General features: G+C 48.0%; 1 protein-coding gene across 10 annotated transcripts in view; it reads left to right on the top strand.

Moving 5' to 3' along the window:
- The first annotated feature begins 9295 nt into the window (after window positions 1–9295).
- Window positions 9296–16847, top strand: part of PPFIA1 (PTPRF interacting protein alpha 1) — an 85619-nt gene continuing 78067 nt past the window's right edge. For all 10 annotated transcript variants that reach the window (XM_038563639.1, XM_038563640.1, XM_038563638.1 and 7 more), the window contains exons 1-2: window positions 9296–9389; window positions 10658–10921. In XM_038563639.1, the coding sequence (XP_038419567.1) occupies window positions 10658–10921 (264 nt within the window). In that variant the 5' untranslated portion in view covers window positions 9296–9389. The remainder of the gene's footprint in view (window positions 9390–10657; window positions 10922–16847) is intronic.

The raw sequence follows: 16847 nt of genomic DNA, 5'->3' as shown, positions 1-16847 counted from the left end.
CCACCAGCACAGGAGGAAGGGATTACTCCAGATGGTCTTGCTGGGACCTCCTATACAGCAGCCGAGAGCACTAGGCTAGCCACCATCACTGTCATCCACCCTACCCCTTAGACTGGGCGGCCACGAAGCTTCCACAGGCACCAACGACACCACAAATTAGCACCTGCTCCATACTGGGGATCGAGATGGAGGGACATAGGGACAGAGGGACAGACTGCTGCCTGGCCTTGCCTGCAGCTGGGGTTAGGGACCCTGCCCCTTGGACCCTTCCCTGCCTGCTAGAGTCTTCTCTATGTTCAGACTTGGAGAAGGGCCTTCTGTGGGGAGTGCAAATGCTCCTCTGCTCTGCAGCCTCCCACGTTCAGAAAAGTCCTGCAAATCCTCGTAGAGACCCCTTCTGTCTCTATGTAGGTCCTCCTTCTGTCTAATGCAAAAAGCCCAAGCCAGTGAGTGCTGTGAATTTTCGTGAACGGACCCTTGGGAGCGAAGCTGCTGTAACGCTGGGGAGGCAGTGCCCAGCCTGTGCATTCCCAGGCCCCGGGCGGCCAGCCTGCCTGCTTCTCTGGGAATCTGGGAGTCCGCTCATGGAAATCCATTGGCATGCCCCCTCCCCCGCCCCGCCCCGCACAACCCTGGGGTTGTTTGTGTTGAGTTGGAGCCATCTAGGTGTCAGCTGGTTGATTGGGAAGATGAGGCCCTCACTTCTTCCAGGAGCTCGGCAGCCCCTTCCCTCAGCCCTGCTTCCCACAGCTGCTCCTGGTGCCAGTACCAGGTTCATCAGGACCCCCGGGGCCTCTGTCGCCTCCTCTGGCTCAGGGGAAGCACTCCAAAGAGGTGGAGATTTCCATCCTAATAACAATAATAATAATAATAATAATACATCCCCACCCCCACTCCTTCCCTTCCTGTGTTCTGAACCCCAGCCAGCGGGTTCTGAGAATGTTCTCCGTCAGCCTCAGCCAAGGTGGGGGCCCTCACTTCCTCCTCCTGGGGCCAGGAGAAGGTGGGGGAGCCGCAGGCAGCAGGAAAGGCTGGAATCCAAGGCAGGGGCAGGGGCGGGGGCAGCAGGGAGAGGCACCTGTGTGGGGTGGCTGGACCAGGCTGTCGAAGCTCCATTCCTGGGAAACACATCTGCCTCACTCGTGAGGACATTCTTCTTCTCACATCCGACCTGACCCACCAACTATTTGGATCTGAAGTCACGTGCTACCCAAAGAGGTGGTGTGGAGTAAACAACAGATGTGGGAACATCTATAAAGCACAAGAAAATCACAGGATCCTCCCTAAACAGGTTGTGAAGGTGCACAGTAGCCAGGATAAAGACGTCACCTGCCCGCTACATGTTAAAGCAAATGGTTACTAACTTCCCTCTCCACAGTGTTGTGTAAAGAACATAGAGGGGCGCCTGGGTGACTCAGAGGATTGAGCGTCCGACTCTTGATTTCGGCTCAGGTCATGATCCCGGGGTCCTGGGATCCAGCCCCACATTGGGCTCCAAGCTCGGTGGAGTCTACTTGGAATTCTGCTTCTCTCTCTGCCTCTGCCCTTCCCCCTGTTAGCTCTCTGTCTCTCTCTCCAGAATCAATCAATAAATCTAATTTGAAAAAATTAATGACTAGATATTCTTCAGGGGTGAGACTGAAAAATACAATTTACTAATGAGGATTCAAGAATCTGGTCCCAGGGGCACCTGGGTGGCTCAATGGTTGAGCATCTGCCTTTGGCTCAGGGCGTGATCCTGGGGTTCTGAGATGGAGTCTCACATCAGGCTCCCTGTAGGGAGCCTGCTTCTCTTTCTGCCTATGTCTCTGCTGCTCTCTGTGTCTCTCATGAATAAATAAATAAAATCTTAAAAAGAAAAAAAAGAATCTGCCTCCAGCTTGAGTGTTTCTAGATCCATCTTTACAGGTCTCTGGAAGCAGGAGAGTGCATCCTGCAGCCCTCGAGTGCCACCCTGGTTGGTCCAGTTCACACTAGCCAGCTGTCACCCAATGACAAAGGGAGAGTGAGGGGCAAGAAGGCAGGGCTGCAGGTGCATGAAGGTTACCAGCCTGTCTGCACTGTTCATAGCCAAGGGCATTGGGGAAGCAGGCTGTTGGGGGCTGAACTGTGTCCCCCAAAATTCCTATGTTGGAGTCCTCTAGCACTTCATAATGCAACTATATTTGAAATTGGGGTCTTTAAAGAGATGGTTTAAGGTAAGATGATCTAAGGTCACTGGGGTGGACCCTGTCCACCATTACTAGGGTCCTTAGAAAAAGAGGGGTCAGGACACAGACATGCATGGAGGAATCACCCTATGAGGCCCCAGGGAGAGCATGGCCATCTACACACATGCAGAGAGGCCACAGGAGGACCCCACCTGCCTGCCCCTGGACCTTGGGCTTCGGCCTCCAGGCGGGGGGCAGTGAGCATCTGTTGTGTAAAGTGCCCAGACCGAGGGAGTTTGACTAACACACAGGAGTCAATCTAAAGCAAAAAGTTTTTCAACTTTTCCCATTTGTTGTTACATAAAATGCTAAGTCTTTGGTTCTAAATTAACTTGGTATTAGTGGTGAAGATTGACAAGCAGGCTCTCCAAGACCAAGATCCAAGATGCACAGAAGAGCTCTTAGCTTGACAGATGGATTAATGGATCAATCGACCGAGTTCACGTCTGTCTGCCACTCTGGCTTCTCCCCGGAAGCCCATTTACTCCTCCACATAATGGGAGATGCAGAGGCTGCCAAGCCGCTAGGCAGCCTCAGCTCCACTTCTTTGACTTGGGTTCTGCGGATGTGAGCCTGTCTCTAGAGCTGTCACTGGCCCAAACACACACTATTTTCAAAGCAGATGAAGATTTTTTCTTTTTTTTTTTTTTTCTCATTCATCCCTTTCTCCACCTAGACACTGAGTTCTGACGTCTTGATTCATTGATGTATTTCCAGTGCCTGGCCTGATGCCCGGCATAAAGTGGCTCAACATGATCATGTCTGCCAAGTAAATGAGTGAAATGTATAAATGCCACAATGTCTGGTGGTTCACAGCATCTATAAAAGTTAGAGTGATTTTTTTTTAAGGAAAGGTTTTATTTTTAAGCTATCTCTGCACCCAACGTGGGGCTTGAACTCATAATCCCTCAGATCAAGAGTAACTCGCTCCACTGACAGAGCCGGCCAGGTGCCCCAAAAGTTGAAGTGATCTTGAGGAAGTGTCCGGGAGAAAGGGATAAAAGCTGGTTGTACTGCTGATGCCTTCATGCACCAGATCATTCTCCTGAAGGTGCTGGAAGGTCATGCTCAGTTACTGTTTCACCAAGTGAGGCCAGGGCAGGGTGGGTGCCACATGGCACAGGCTCTCAGAGTGCTCTTCTTTCCCTGGTATGGCAACAATCATGGTTTCCAAATCCCCAACACGTACTCACCTATAAGGTTGGAAACCTTAGTTATTCTGTAGTTTTCAGAACATTATATTTACGTGCTTTTAAGTGATGAGTGACCAGAATGCACAGGTTCGGAGGTTTTCAAAAAAAAAAAAAATCATAAACATACAGCTTTTTTTACAAAAAGATTTTATTTATTTATTTGACAGAGGGTGAGAGAGCAGAAGCAAGGAGAGCTCCGGCAGACAAAGGGAGAGGGAGAAGCAGGCTCCCCCACTGAGCAGGGAGCCCGATGTGGGGCTCGATCCCAAGATTGTGACCTGAGCTGAAGGCAGACACTCAACCATTGAGCCCTCCAGACACCCCCATATGGCTTCTTGCTTGTACAATCCATTATTTTGACAATATTACATATTTTAATAACATGTGCAAATGACCTCCATCTGATACAGACATTTGATAATAGCAAACATTTAAAGAAAGAATTAACAAAAAAATAATAATAATTGCCCAATACTGGGCAATTGCCAAATCACTAAATAAACACTTAAAGATAATTCCACAAATATCTAATATTTAAAAGGTTAGTTGTTGCCCTATCTTATAATTTTGATCCTTCGTTTCATGACAAATATTTCAGTCGTGAAAAGATTTCCTTCATTGGGCATCAATACTGGTCAAATCTTTAGGCATCTGCACAAAGGATCATCAAAGTGAGCGAGAGGAGGCGTACTGATTGTTTTTGTTTTATTGCTGTAAAAATATATATAACACAAAATTTACCATCTCAACTATTTTTAACTGTGGAGCTCAGCAGGCCCTAAGCATATTCACTTTGCATAACCGTCTCCACCACCCACCTTAAGAACTTTCCGTCATCCCAAACTGAACCTCTGTCCTGTGAGACACTGACTCTGTCTGTCCCCCAGCCCTGTGACCACTGTCCACTCTCTGTCCTCAGGAGACACTGACCCCTTCCCTCCCCTGGCCCTGTGACCACCATTCACTCTCTGACCCTGTGAAGCTGACCACACCAGGGACCTCTTCTGGGTGAAATGTGTCCTTTTGAGAAAGGCATATTTTACTCAGTGTAATGTCCTCAACTCTTACCCACAAGGTGATTTCTTTAGTGATAAAACTATTTAGGGTCACCTGGGTGGCTCAGTCAGTTAGGTGTATGCCTTTGGCTCAGGTCATGATCTCAGGGTCCTGGGATCAAGTCCCATGTTGGGCTCCCTGCTCAGCAGGGAGTCTGTTTCCCCCTCTCCCTTGGCCTGCTGCCCCACCCTCTTGTGGGCTCGCTCTCTCACGCGCGCTCTCTCTCTCTCATAAATAAATAAAATCTTAAAAAAAAATACATACAACTATTTCATCTGCTTGACCAGAAACCATAGCATACGGTAAATATTCAAACACTGGGAAATGCCAGCAAGTACTATCCAGAGGGATGCAGATCCTGTACCGTTTGGATCCTCAGCAAGCTCACAGAAACAGGCACCGACGTTGCCAATTGAAGTACTTGATCTGCTTATTCCTGAAAACACCATCATGGCTTTGTTTGAAGTAGACTGTATGTATAAACTCATTAATATTTATTTTATTTGCAAGAATGAGTCACTAGTGGCAGAGGCCAGGCCGAGCAACGGCACTCACCCTGTGCCGCACTCCCAAGCAAAAGAGACTGGAGCCGGCTCACGTGCCAGGAACCCCACTTCTCTGCGGCTCCCAGGCTCCCACCTCGTCCTGCCAGGTGACTCCATGTGGCAGCATTTCCTGTCCTCGCTTTTTTTTTTTTTTTTTTCCTGTCCTCGCTTTGATGGGATCAACCACTAGCCCCTTTTTGGTGATCAAGTTTAACTCTACAAAGAGACTTACCATACTATTCCCTTTATCTGGATTTCTTTTCCTTCTTTCTTTTTTAAAAAAGATTTTATTTATTTATTCATGAGAGACACAGAGAGCAGCAGAGACATAGACAGAGAGAGAAGCAAGCTCCCTCCAGGGAGCCCGATGTGAGACTTGATCCCAGGACCCCAGGATCATGCCCTGAGCCAAAGGCAGACACTCAATCACTGAGCCACCAAAGTGTCCCTTTTTCTTTCTTTCTTTCTTTCTTTCTTTCTTTCTTTCTTTCTTTCTTTCTTTCTTTCTTTCTTTCTTTCTTTCTTTCTTTCTTTCTTTCTTTCTTAAACCAGGCTATATGCCCAGCATAGAGCCCGACGTGGGGCTTGAACTCACAACCCTGATATCAAGACCTGAGCTGAGATCAGGAGTCTGATGCCCAGCTGACCAAGTCACCCAGGTGCCCCCTCTCTTTATAGATTTTTTTGACCAGTCTTCCTGGCTATTTGGGGTCTGGAAATACATAATCCTCCTCAGAGATGGTGGGAAGAAATTCCTGTCTGGAAACACGCTGGGCAGTGTCTCAGGATATCTCATGGCCTCAAGATGGCTGTCACAGGGCATGCTGCAAACAGGAGAGGGTGGTGACCTTGAGGCTTTCTCATTTACCATGGAGGGAAGCCCCAGAAGACCCTGCACACTGTCCTTTATGTGGCACTGGTGAGAACAGGTGCCCAGGCCCTCTGTCAGCCTATCTGGGACAAGGGGGAATGAGAGGCCAGTGGATGCAGACCGATCCTGCTTCCCTCCAGGGGGTGCCGGCAAGACCCAGATACAAGGGACTTCCGCTGATGATGATCTCCCAGAGAGCCTATCCAGACTCACGTCCCCCTCACAGCCACCCTCCGAGACGGCGTTATCATCATCACTTTAGGAATGAGGAAACTGAGCCCAGAGAGGTCAAGCAACTTATCTATGAGAACACAGCCAAGGCAAAAAGAATCAGAGCCAAGGTTTGAACCAGACACCGGGCTCCGGAGTCTATGTTTATAACTGCTGTGTGAAAGCATCGTTCAAAGAGGGAAAAGGTGACCAGACAGGGAGGTCACCCCTGATGGGGGTCCAGGGCCGTCAGCTCTTATTTCCAGCCATGAGTCTCCCAAAGTCCCATCGTGGTGGTTCCTGTGACTGTTATCATCCCTGTCTGACAGATGAGGATATTGAAGCTTAGTACAGGTTACAACGTACATTGCCTGAGGTCAAGGTAAAGGTAAGGAAGGGCTGGGGCTCCATCCTGGCCCTGGGGGATTTTGAACTACCTCTCTGGGCCCTTCTCCCTACGATAGCCGGACATCGTTATGAATGGCTCCATTTGAGGAGCACAATGAAGTTGTCAAGAGAAACAAGTTGCAAGAGCTTTATGACTTGATTTAAAAACATAATTATAAAGAAGGAGGGCACAGAAGTCTTCATGCCTGTGTGTGGGAAGTCTTGGGATGCTCCCTGAGCTGGTGACTCCCTGTGCCTGGCACTCTGCTGGGATGAGGCGGCTGAGAGGCCCATAGACCCTCAGTGGCACTGGGGTCGGTGTCTTGGTGGCCCAGCACATGGGGTTTGTCCCCTGCTTTGGGGGCCTGGGGACACTTTTTGATGTAGCTTCAAGAAAACTGTCTTTGTTTTTGTTTTGTTTTTAAGATTTTATTTATTTATTTATGAGAGACACAGAGAGAGAGGCAGAGACATAGGCAGAGGGAAAAGCAGGCTCCATACAAGGAGCCCGATGTGAGACTGAGTCCTGGAAATCCGGATCACGCCTTGAGCAAAGGCAGATGCTCAACCACTGAGCCACCCAGGCGTCCCAGGAAAACTGTCTTTGGAGCCAGTCTTAGGTTCAAACCCAGCTTCAGTGAAATGAGAAACACCCCACATCTGTGGGGTCTCAGTGTGTTCATGGTAAACGGATATAGAAAACACCTATGAAGGTCAAGTGAGTTTACATGGAGGAAGAGGTCTCCACAAATGTTCTGCAAATGTGATTTTCCCATCTGTGCTCTCAGAGATGGACACTCATCAACCCACCTCCCAGTTGCCTCACCCATGGATCAAAATTCCAGTGTTGCCTCACAATGAGAATTAGAACTGCCATGGCAACTAAAACAGTTGGTTGGTGAGCTCCCCAGCTTACTGACCACTTGGATCTCCATTTCCTTCCCGGATCGTAGGTAGGATACAGGAACAGCCAAGTGGTACGAATTTCTTTGAATAGGAAATTGGAAATGTAAGTACTCTTTCAAAGGTTCTCGTTCTTTCCCTCTCTCCTTCTTTACTGATTGCTTACCTTCTCGGGGACACACAGGAAACTTCAACAGGGTTGACGCTAGTGGCTGAAGTCACCCAGTCCAGGGCCCCCACCTCTTTCCTCAGGGGACCGACCGGACTACTTGGGCAGCCCTGGAGCCTCACTGATAGAAATCTTACTCTTTGGTTGTCCCTTAAAGAGACAACTTCTTGGTCACAACAGCATAGCGACTGGGTCAGGGATCAAAAGCTCCCATTCATTCGTGGCTCCAGTTCCAACGCTAAACTAACTGGGTGCCTGTGGGCAAGTCCTTTTGGGGATTCGAAAGGAAATGAGGCCTTAGTTTCTCCTTTTGAACAGAGGAGGAAGAGGGCCACATCTTCTGCCACCCACCCCCAGCTCAGGCCTTCCCCGAACTGTAGGGTCACACTATTCATTAGGTTGTTTTCCATAGTCTTGATAGACCTGGGACACATCCAGATCTCTAGGACTGGTCACACTCCGATCTTAGAGGAACACTCCTCCCGAGCTCTAGAAAGCCATCTCTAGAAACTAGGAGAGGTGGCCTGGGCCATGCTTATGGTTGACAACCAACCACATCATGAGAGAGCTGAGGCTGGTGGGCACATTTGTAAAAACACGACCCTGGCCATAGTACTGGTCTATCTATCCCCTCCCCTCCCACATTCCTGGGTTTTCTTTATCAAGCCTTCGACGGGAGAGTTGGAGCAAAACCATTTTAGGGAAAATGGCTCGTTTTCTTGACTAAGCCTTACAAGGGTGCCACTCCATCTCTAAAACAGGTTTTGGATAAATACTTTGGGGAAATAGTTTAGTTGGGTGGTATAGGTACACAGAAAAGGCATTTTAGCTTCCCAAAAGCTATTTTCCATGATTTATGTTTGCCTAGGTTTTACTAAAGGAACATTTATTGGGGGGGTGGGGGAGGGAGGGGGCTTCCCTAATGATAAAAATAATGTGCATTCATGATGTAGTACCTGGAAAGCACAAAGTAGCCCAAAGAAGGAAATGAATGAGTGAGTATGAATAAGGACGTGAATGGAGCCGCCCCCCGTGGGATCCCACTTGCTCTAGCAGCCCAGGAGTAAGGCCGTGTCGTTTTCACATCATACAGGTGGGGCGCTGAGCGCCGCGGGCTCCGCTGACCTGCCCAGGCCACCGCGCAGGGGCGAGCCTGCACTCCCCACGCCGCGCCCAGGAATCTCCGCATCAAACGGTGCCCACTGGGCATCCGCAGGAATCGCAGGTAAGGGCCCCGCGTAGACGCCGCGACCTTCTGAGTCCTGGAACGGTCGGTCCCGAGGAGGGTCCGACCCCGAGGAGGCAGCCAGCAGGTGTCTCGCGCCGGGGCGCACCCGCCTCGAGGAAGGCGCTGGCTCAGAACCCGACGCACGGTAGACGTTGCCAACGGCCTCTGGGCGGCCGGAGCCGCGGTAGGTGAGCTCCGGCTCGGTGGAGAAGGCCCCTACCTGGGGGGCGGGGCCGGGGGCGGGGCTCCGCCCGCACCTGGCCAATGGGCGCCGGGGGACCCGCCCCGCCCCTCGAGTGGGCGGGGCTTGCGCGCCCGGCCTCCGCGGCGCTCCCCAACCCCCGGGGGGCGGGGCCGGCCGGCGGCGCTCGGCGCTGACGCTGCGCCGACGCGCCCGACGTCGGGCACGTTGACGCCGGCGACGCGCAGCCGGGCCCGCTCCTCCTGCGCTCAGGCAGTGTCCGGCCGCGGGCCGGCCTTGGTGACTGGGGGCTGCGGGCCCGGGGCCGGCGGGCGCGGGCGCGGGCCGCTTTCGTCGGGCCCCGAGCTCGCCCGGAGCGAGCAGCCGCCCGCACGGCGCCGCGGAGCCTCCTCGCCCGCTCCCGCCGGCGAGCAAGGTAAGGAGCGGGAGACTGAGGCAGGCTGGGGCGGAGCGGGGCGGAGCGGGGCCGCGGGCGCCCGGGCGCCGGCCCCTCCCCGCGGCGGCCCCCTCCCCGCGGCGGCGCTCGCTGTCAGCCCCCGGGCGCGGAGGCGGTGGGCCCCGGCGGGGCGCCCCGAGGCCGGGCTCCTGGGGCCGCGGCGCCCCGGGGGCCCCGGGTCAGCCCCGGGTCAGCCCCGGGTCAGCCCCGGGTCAGCCCCGCGCCGGGCTCGGGGGCCGAGGACCTGTGGCCGGGGAAGCCGCGGCCCGGGCTGCGCTCCAGCTGTCAGCGGTGCCCCGCGGTCCGGGGTCCGGGGTCCGGGGCCCGGGGCCCTGCAGCGCGGCGCTGGGCGAGGGGCGAGGAGGTCGCGGCGGTCGCGGCGGTCGCGGCGTCGCCGCCCCCGGGGCTCCAGCCTCCTCCCGCGGCGCCCGCCTGCTGTGGGCCTCGCTGGCGGCGTCTCCTTCTCCCCTTTCCCTTCTCCTCCGTCCTCCTCCCTGTCCTTTCTTCCGTCTTGCTTCCTCCTCCGCTCCCTCCTAGCCGTCCGCGGCCGCACCGACCTGCTCCATGCCCGGTGTGCAAGTTTCCTTTCTAATACTCTTTTCTTTTTTTCCCTCCGGCCGTAAACTTACGTAAGTTGGGTTGCCTGACCGTCACACCTTTTGCAGCCACTGACAAACACCTTTCCCGGCCCTTAACGAATCCGGTGCCTTTGAGCGCTCACCCAGTCCGGCCCGAAGCCGAGGGAGCCGCCAGTCCTCCTCGGGAGCTGACTGCACACATTCCTCCAAGATGCCTGATGCATTTTGTACTTGTCAGTTTTACTGGCTGTATGCTCCTTCTGTGCTTTTCCCGAAACATGATTGGGTGGCATGTGTTTTGACTTTCTCTCCCCGAACCGGGAAATAAAGGGGAAAAAGTAAGTTGCAGAAGCACACTTGTTTTCAACAACCAGAAAGTACAGCTTTGCAGACAAAACGCCCCAGGGTTGGTTCTGTACTCCAGGGGTAGTCTGTGAGGTCTCTACCCTGCCCTGCACTATCCCACGTATTAATCTGTTCCCACACTCAGGATTCGCCTGTGTATGTTTTTTTCCGCTTACTTATACTCAGAGTGTAACAGTCGGATCTGAGAATAACGAGGCTGTCAACCTTCATTTTATGAGCAGCACGGAGAGCTAATAAAGTTGCAGGTTTGTGGGAGCCTTTATTTTGCACTTAATGACTGGAGTCTGGGTGTTTTATTTCAAGATGATGTGCGAGGTGATGCCGACCATCAGTGAAGCAGAAGGCCTGCCAGGAGGAAGTGGGAGCCGTGGGTCCAGCTCTCCTTCGCAGCCAGATGCAGATTCACATTTCGAACAGTTGATGGTGTCCATGCTGGAGGAGAGGGACCGTCTTCTGGACACGCTGAGAGAGACTCAGGAAACGCTGGCATTAACCCAGGGGAAGTTACATGAGGTCGGGCATGAAAGAGATTCCTTGCAGAGGCAGCTCAATACTGCACTTCCACAGGTATGGATGCCTTTCACCTGGAACTTTACAGATCTTTCTTTCCCCTTCTAAATTATGGTGTCACCTTTCATGGTGTTCATGTTTTACATGAGTCTGTGAAATGGTGGTTCTGGTTTTTTTTTTTAATTATTAAAGATTTAATTTCTTTATTCATGAGAGACAGAGAGAAAGAGAGAGAGAGAGAGAGAGAAGCAGGCTCCATGCAGGGAGCCCGAAGTGGGACTCGATCCCAGGTCTCCAGGATCACACCCTGGGCCGAAGGTGGCACTGAACTGCTGAGCCACCTGGGCTGCTTGTGGTTCTGGTGTCTGTAAGTCATGTGCAGAGAGGGTTCCCGAGGGTTGAACCTCTGAGGGAAGACAAGCTGTGGTGCACTATACTTAAACACCTCGTAACTCTTGTTCCTTTCTTCTGCCTTAATTTGGGACAGTGCTCCGAAGTTTTTGGACAAGGGCCATGAGGCATCCAAGCTGCGTGCTGCCTTCCATTCTGTCGTCTTAGGCCTTTCTTGCTCAACCTGTGTTTCTTATGGATTTTATCGCATTTCCCATTTTCTAATGAAATTTAATGGATAGATAGGATTGATTTCACAGGAAAGATAAAGATATTTTTACAGTCCACTTTTCTAAGAACACCTGTGTTTTATAAATGAAGTTTGTTGTGGAGGATATGAGACAGAGATTAATTCCTTCGGAACTTTCTTCTTGGCCGATGAGAATTGTAAGCTTGAAGTGACGCCGAAGCCATTAATCTTAGTATATGACATTTGGACTAGTTTCAAAGCCTCTCCTTGTGGAGCTGAGTGAGGACGTCATGATAGGTGAGGGTAGAGGGTAGAGGAAAGTGTAAGGCGAGTGGCACAGAGCATGCCGGAGACACAGAGGTTACTTGGGTGTTCACAGCCGCCTAGGTGCCACTTGAGTTACCCGTAATAGGCGCCTTTGTGGTCCTTTCAGGTAGGCCTGCATAAGCACATGCTTGTGCTCCCACCGTCGGTCTGCAGTGCTAAATTAGTAAATGAGTAATTGCCAGCCTGAATGCATTTCTTGGCTGTAGCTGGTTCTCCTGAAAGATTGATAAGCCAGACGTTTGCATTTCCTTTTTAGCAATAATAATCTGCCGTTAGTGCTGTAGTGCTCCTTTTCTGTTGGATCGGGGAGCCATCACGGTTTTTCTCGGGCAAGCGTCACGAATTGTGTACTTTGTGTAGGTCTGGTTTTATTACCACGAGCTCGAAAGCATGGGCCAAATGATGCTCCACCAGGATTTTAGTGTACTTGTAAATTTTTCAGTAGTTTTTGTTTTTTTGATTTGTGATTGTATTTGTTTTAATGTAATTTGAGACAGTGCATTGAAGCGCATGTCAAATACTTATGTATTTGATCAGGTGGACTTTTGAAAGAATGAGCACACACAACAGCCTAACAGAAGGGACAGCAGTTTTGTGCAGTACAGTCTAGTGCAGTGAAGGTTGTCCCACCAGCGGGGTGGCACAGTCGCTCAGTGATTTGTTTTTAGCTACTGCTTAGTATTGTGGAAGCTCTTCGTTGAGTGGAGAGTACAATGCTGGCCACACCCGCCTCCCTGCCTTCCTGGGCTCCCTGACTCGCCTCTTCCCCACCTGAGCACCTCCCTGCCTCCCCACCAGAGTGCCTTCTTGCCTTCTCTCCTCTCTGCCTCCCCTTTTCCCTGCCTCCCAGCCTGAGCACCTGAGATTTGTATTTCGGAAACATTTCAGAACAATTAAGTAAACTGTTTTTGGACCTTTCCTTTCCCCAATATTTGACTCATGTTTGGTGGCTGGTAGTGTGGCCAGATAGGTATATGAATAAATGCATTTGTACTACTAGCACACTGTGTAAGCAAGTAATGATCTACATTAACAAATTTTAACTCTCATCAGAAAAATTCACAATCGTAAGTGTATATTTCAGTGACTTTTTTCACTCAGTGAACACATACTTTTAACTACCACCTAGATGAAGAAATAGAACATTACCAAACTTCCCAGAAGCCCCCTCCTACCCATTCCCAGTAATTGTGCCCCAAAGCTACCCATGGTCTTGATTTTTTACCATTGATTGCTTTGGTATGTTCTTTTTTTTTTTAATATTTTATTTATTTATTCATGAGAAACACACACACAGAGAGAGAGAGAGAGAGGTAGAGACACAGGCAGAGGGAGAAGCAGGCTCCGTTCAGGGAAACGGAGTGTAGGACTCGATCCCAGGTCTCTAGGATCAGACCCTGGGCTGAAGGCGGTGCTAAACCGCTGAACCACCTGGGCTGTCCGTTTTGGTGTATTCTTGACTTCATATAAATGAAATAGTCATTCAGCATTGTTTGTGGGTCACATCTATTTCACCTCAAGTCATTTTGTCCATTTTCATTGCTGTCTATTACTCAGTGTGTGAATATACGGTAGTTTATTCTTTGTACTGAGCATAAGTATTTATAAATGCTGCCCCTGACTATTCTTGCTTATTTTAGTACAGATACATATATATTTCTTTTGGGTGTGCTCAAAGGAGCAGCATTGCTGAGTGATAGTATGTGTGTTTGTTCACCCACCACCCACAGTATGTGAACACTCAGTGGCTGTCTGATGCTTGGTATTGTCGGTTCTTGGATTTTAGCTATCTGGTGGGTGTCAAGTGGTAGGAAGCCTAGTGTGGTGTGAGCTTGCTGCTCCCTGATGACCAGTAAGCAGGGGTGGAATGTCTCTGTGTGTGTTTATTTGCCACTTGGATGACTTCTTTCATGAAATTATTGTCTCGTCCGTTTTTTTTTATTGGGTGTCTGTTTTGGTTTTTATTGATTTGAAGGAGTTCTTTTTATGTATTTTGAATACATATATAAATGGCAGATGTTTTTTACATTCTTGTGTGTGTTTGCCTTTCTCTAAGTGGTGTCTTTAGATAAGTTTCTCTTTTTCCTTTCCAAGTGCAATAACCATTTTCATTTTTCCTGCTTTGTTGTACTGTCTAGGATCTTTAGTACAGTGTTGAGTAGAAGTGGTGAAAATAGGTGTCCTTTTTCACTCCCAATACCAGAAAGACAACTTTCAGTATTTTACCATTTTACCATCACATATGATACCAGCTGTGGCTTTATTGGTGGATATTTTTTAATCAAAATATAAAAATTCTATTTTTAGTTTGCCAAGAGTTTTTGTTTTTTTTTTTTTTTTATCATGAATTAAATTATTAAATTTTCTTAAATGTATTTTTTGTATCTCTTGGGACAAGTGATTTTTTTTTTCTTAATGTGGTGATTTAACTGTAAAAAAATTTTGCCATGCTACAGTAATCCCAAACTTGATATCTGTGTATTTATTCTCTTTTCACAGGATTTTATTTGTTAATATTTTGGTTAGGATTCTTGCATCTGTATTCATGAGAGAGGTTGGTCTGTGATTGTACTTTTTTGTATTGTCCTTGTTGGGTTTTTGGTATTAAAGTTGTGTTGACCTCATAAAACAAGGTAGGAAGTGTTCCTTGTGTATTCCCAGAAGAGTTTGTGTGAGCCTTATGTTTCCCTTCCTTCAATTTTTGGAAGAATTGATTGGCAAAACCAGCTGGTTGTAGGGTTTTCCTTGTGGGAAGATTTTTAGTTTCAGATTCATTTTTTTCTACATGGAAATAGGATTTTTCTGATTTTTTATTTCTTCTTGTGTTTATTTAGATAAGGCATTGTTTTTCCTAGGAATTTGTTCAGACCACTCAAACTTTCCAAGTAATAAGTGTAAAGTGGTTCATAATATCCTTGTCATCTGCAGGATCAGTTGTGATACCTCCTTTAAAAAATCTTGATATGATAATTTGTGCTTTGTCTCTTTTTCTTAATCAGTCTTGCTAGGGGATTATTTTATTAGTCTTTCCAAAGAACCAACTTTGGGCTTTATTGATTTTTTTTTCTATTTAGTATTTGTTTCCTATTTCATTAATTTCTGCTCTTTTTTTTTCTTCCATCTATTTTGTGTTTTGTTTGTTCTTTTTTCTAGTTTTTGAGCTAAATACTTAATTTGATTTTTAGCCTTTCTTCTTTTCCAGTATATGTATTTTAAAGCTGTAAGTTCCCTTGAGCACATCTTTATTGATCCCACAAGCTTTGTGTTTTTTTAAAGATTTATTTATTTATTCATGAGAGACAGAGAGAGAGGCAGAGGCAGAGACATAGGCAGAGGGAGAAGCAAGGCTCCTCACAGGGAGCCTGATGTGGGACTCGATCCTGGATCCTAGGATCACACCCTTCGCCGAAGGCAGATGCTCAACCTCTGAGCTACCCAGGTGTCCCGATCCCACAAGTTTTGGTAAGCCAAATTTTCATTTTCTTTTATGTAAAAATATTTCATAGTTTTCATTGTGGTAACTTTTTTTTTTTTAATTCACAAAGTTTTTTATAAGTAAACTTCTTAATGTTTAGGGGGATTTTCTAGTTACCTTTTTGCTGATTTGTAGCTTAATTCCATGAAGGTATCTGTCTTAGTCTTTTGAGGTTGCTATCACAAAATACCATAAACTGGCTGGCTAATAGGCAGCAGATGTTTATTTCTCATAGTTCTGAAGACTAGAAGTCCTCAAGATCAAGGCATGGGTAGATTCAGTGTCTAGTGAGAGTCCATATCCTGGCTCATAGACAGCCCGCTTCTCACTGTCCTCAGTGCAGCAGCAGGGGTGAGGGAGTTCTCTCTACTCATGACCTGGTCACTTCCTGAGTCTCCATGTCCTGGTACTATCACCTTGGAGGTGATGAACTTGAGGAAAGGGAGGCTATAAACTGTTCATCTATTACAGTCCCTAAATATGCCCTGCATTGTTTCAATCCTTTGAAATGAATCGAGTTTTCCTAACAGCTCAGCGTATGTTCATTTTCTTTCTTTTTTTTTTTTTTTAAGATTTTATTTATTTATTCATGAGACACACACACACAGAGAGAGAGGCAGAGACACGGGGAGAGGGAGAAGCAGGCTCCATGCAGGGAGCCTGATGTGGGACTCGATGCCGGGTCTGCAGGATCACGCCCTGGGCCGAAGGGAGGTGCCAAACTGCTCAGCCACCCAGGGATCCCACATACGTTCATTTTCATTAAGTGTTCCTTGGGCTCTGAAAATAATGTGTATTGGCAGGAATGCAGTGTTCTGTGTTTATCAGTTAGGTAAAGTTTGTTAGTCATGTAATTCAGATTCTAGTAGCCACATTAAAGTAAGAGAGGTATAAATAATTTCAAGAATATATTTTATCTAACACAAATATTCAAAATATCATTTCAGTGTATAATCAACATGAGAAGAACATAATGAAATATTTTTCATTCTTTTTTATCATATTAAGTCTTTAAAAACCTGGTGTGTGTTTTATACTTTGAGCACATCTCAATTTGGAGTAGCCACATTTCAGGTACTTAACTAGCCATGTGTGAATACAGATTGGGCAGCCCAGCCCTCCACCCTGGCTTTGTTGTTGTCCTTGTTGTCTGTTCTGTCAGTTACTCAGAGCTGTATCTGAGGTCTTCCTCTATGATTGTGGCATTGGCTCTTTCTCCACTTCTATATTCATCATTTTTCATGTATTTTGAGACTTGTGTTATTAGGTCTATTCAAATTTAGAACTCTTGTTTTCTTGGTAGATAAAACTTAATCATGAAACATTCCTCTTTGTCTCTAGTAATGGTTTTGGCTCTAGAGGTTACTTTATTTGATAGTTGTGTTTGCCATGTCAGTTTTCTGTTCATTAGAGTTTACCTGGGAATCTTTTACTTTCCCTTGTCTTTGAGCTTACATTTTAAGCTTATCAGATTGTGAATATAATTTTATAAATGCCAGTCCATCTTCTTTTGGCTTCCTTTCTTTTTTTTGAAAAGTCAGCCTGCAGTGTTACTGTTATCCCATTGAAGGCAGGCAGTATCTTTTTTCCTCTCATTACTT

This window comes from Canis lupus, chromosome 18, assembly GCF_011100685.1.
Source record: "Canis lupus familiaris isolate Mischka breed German Shepherd chromosome 18, alternate assembly UU_Cfam_GSD_1.0, whole genome shotgun sequence".
Taxonomy (NCBI): Eukaryota; Metazoa; Chordata; class Mammalia; order Carnivora; family Canidae; genus Canis; species Canis lupus.
This window is presented reverse-complemented; position numbering and strand designations above follow the sequence as displayed.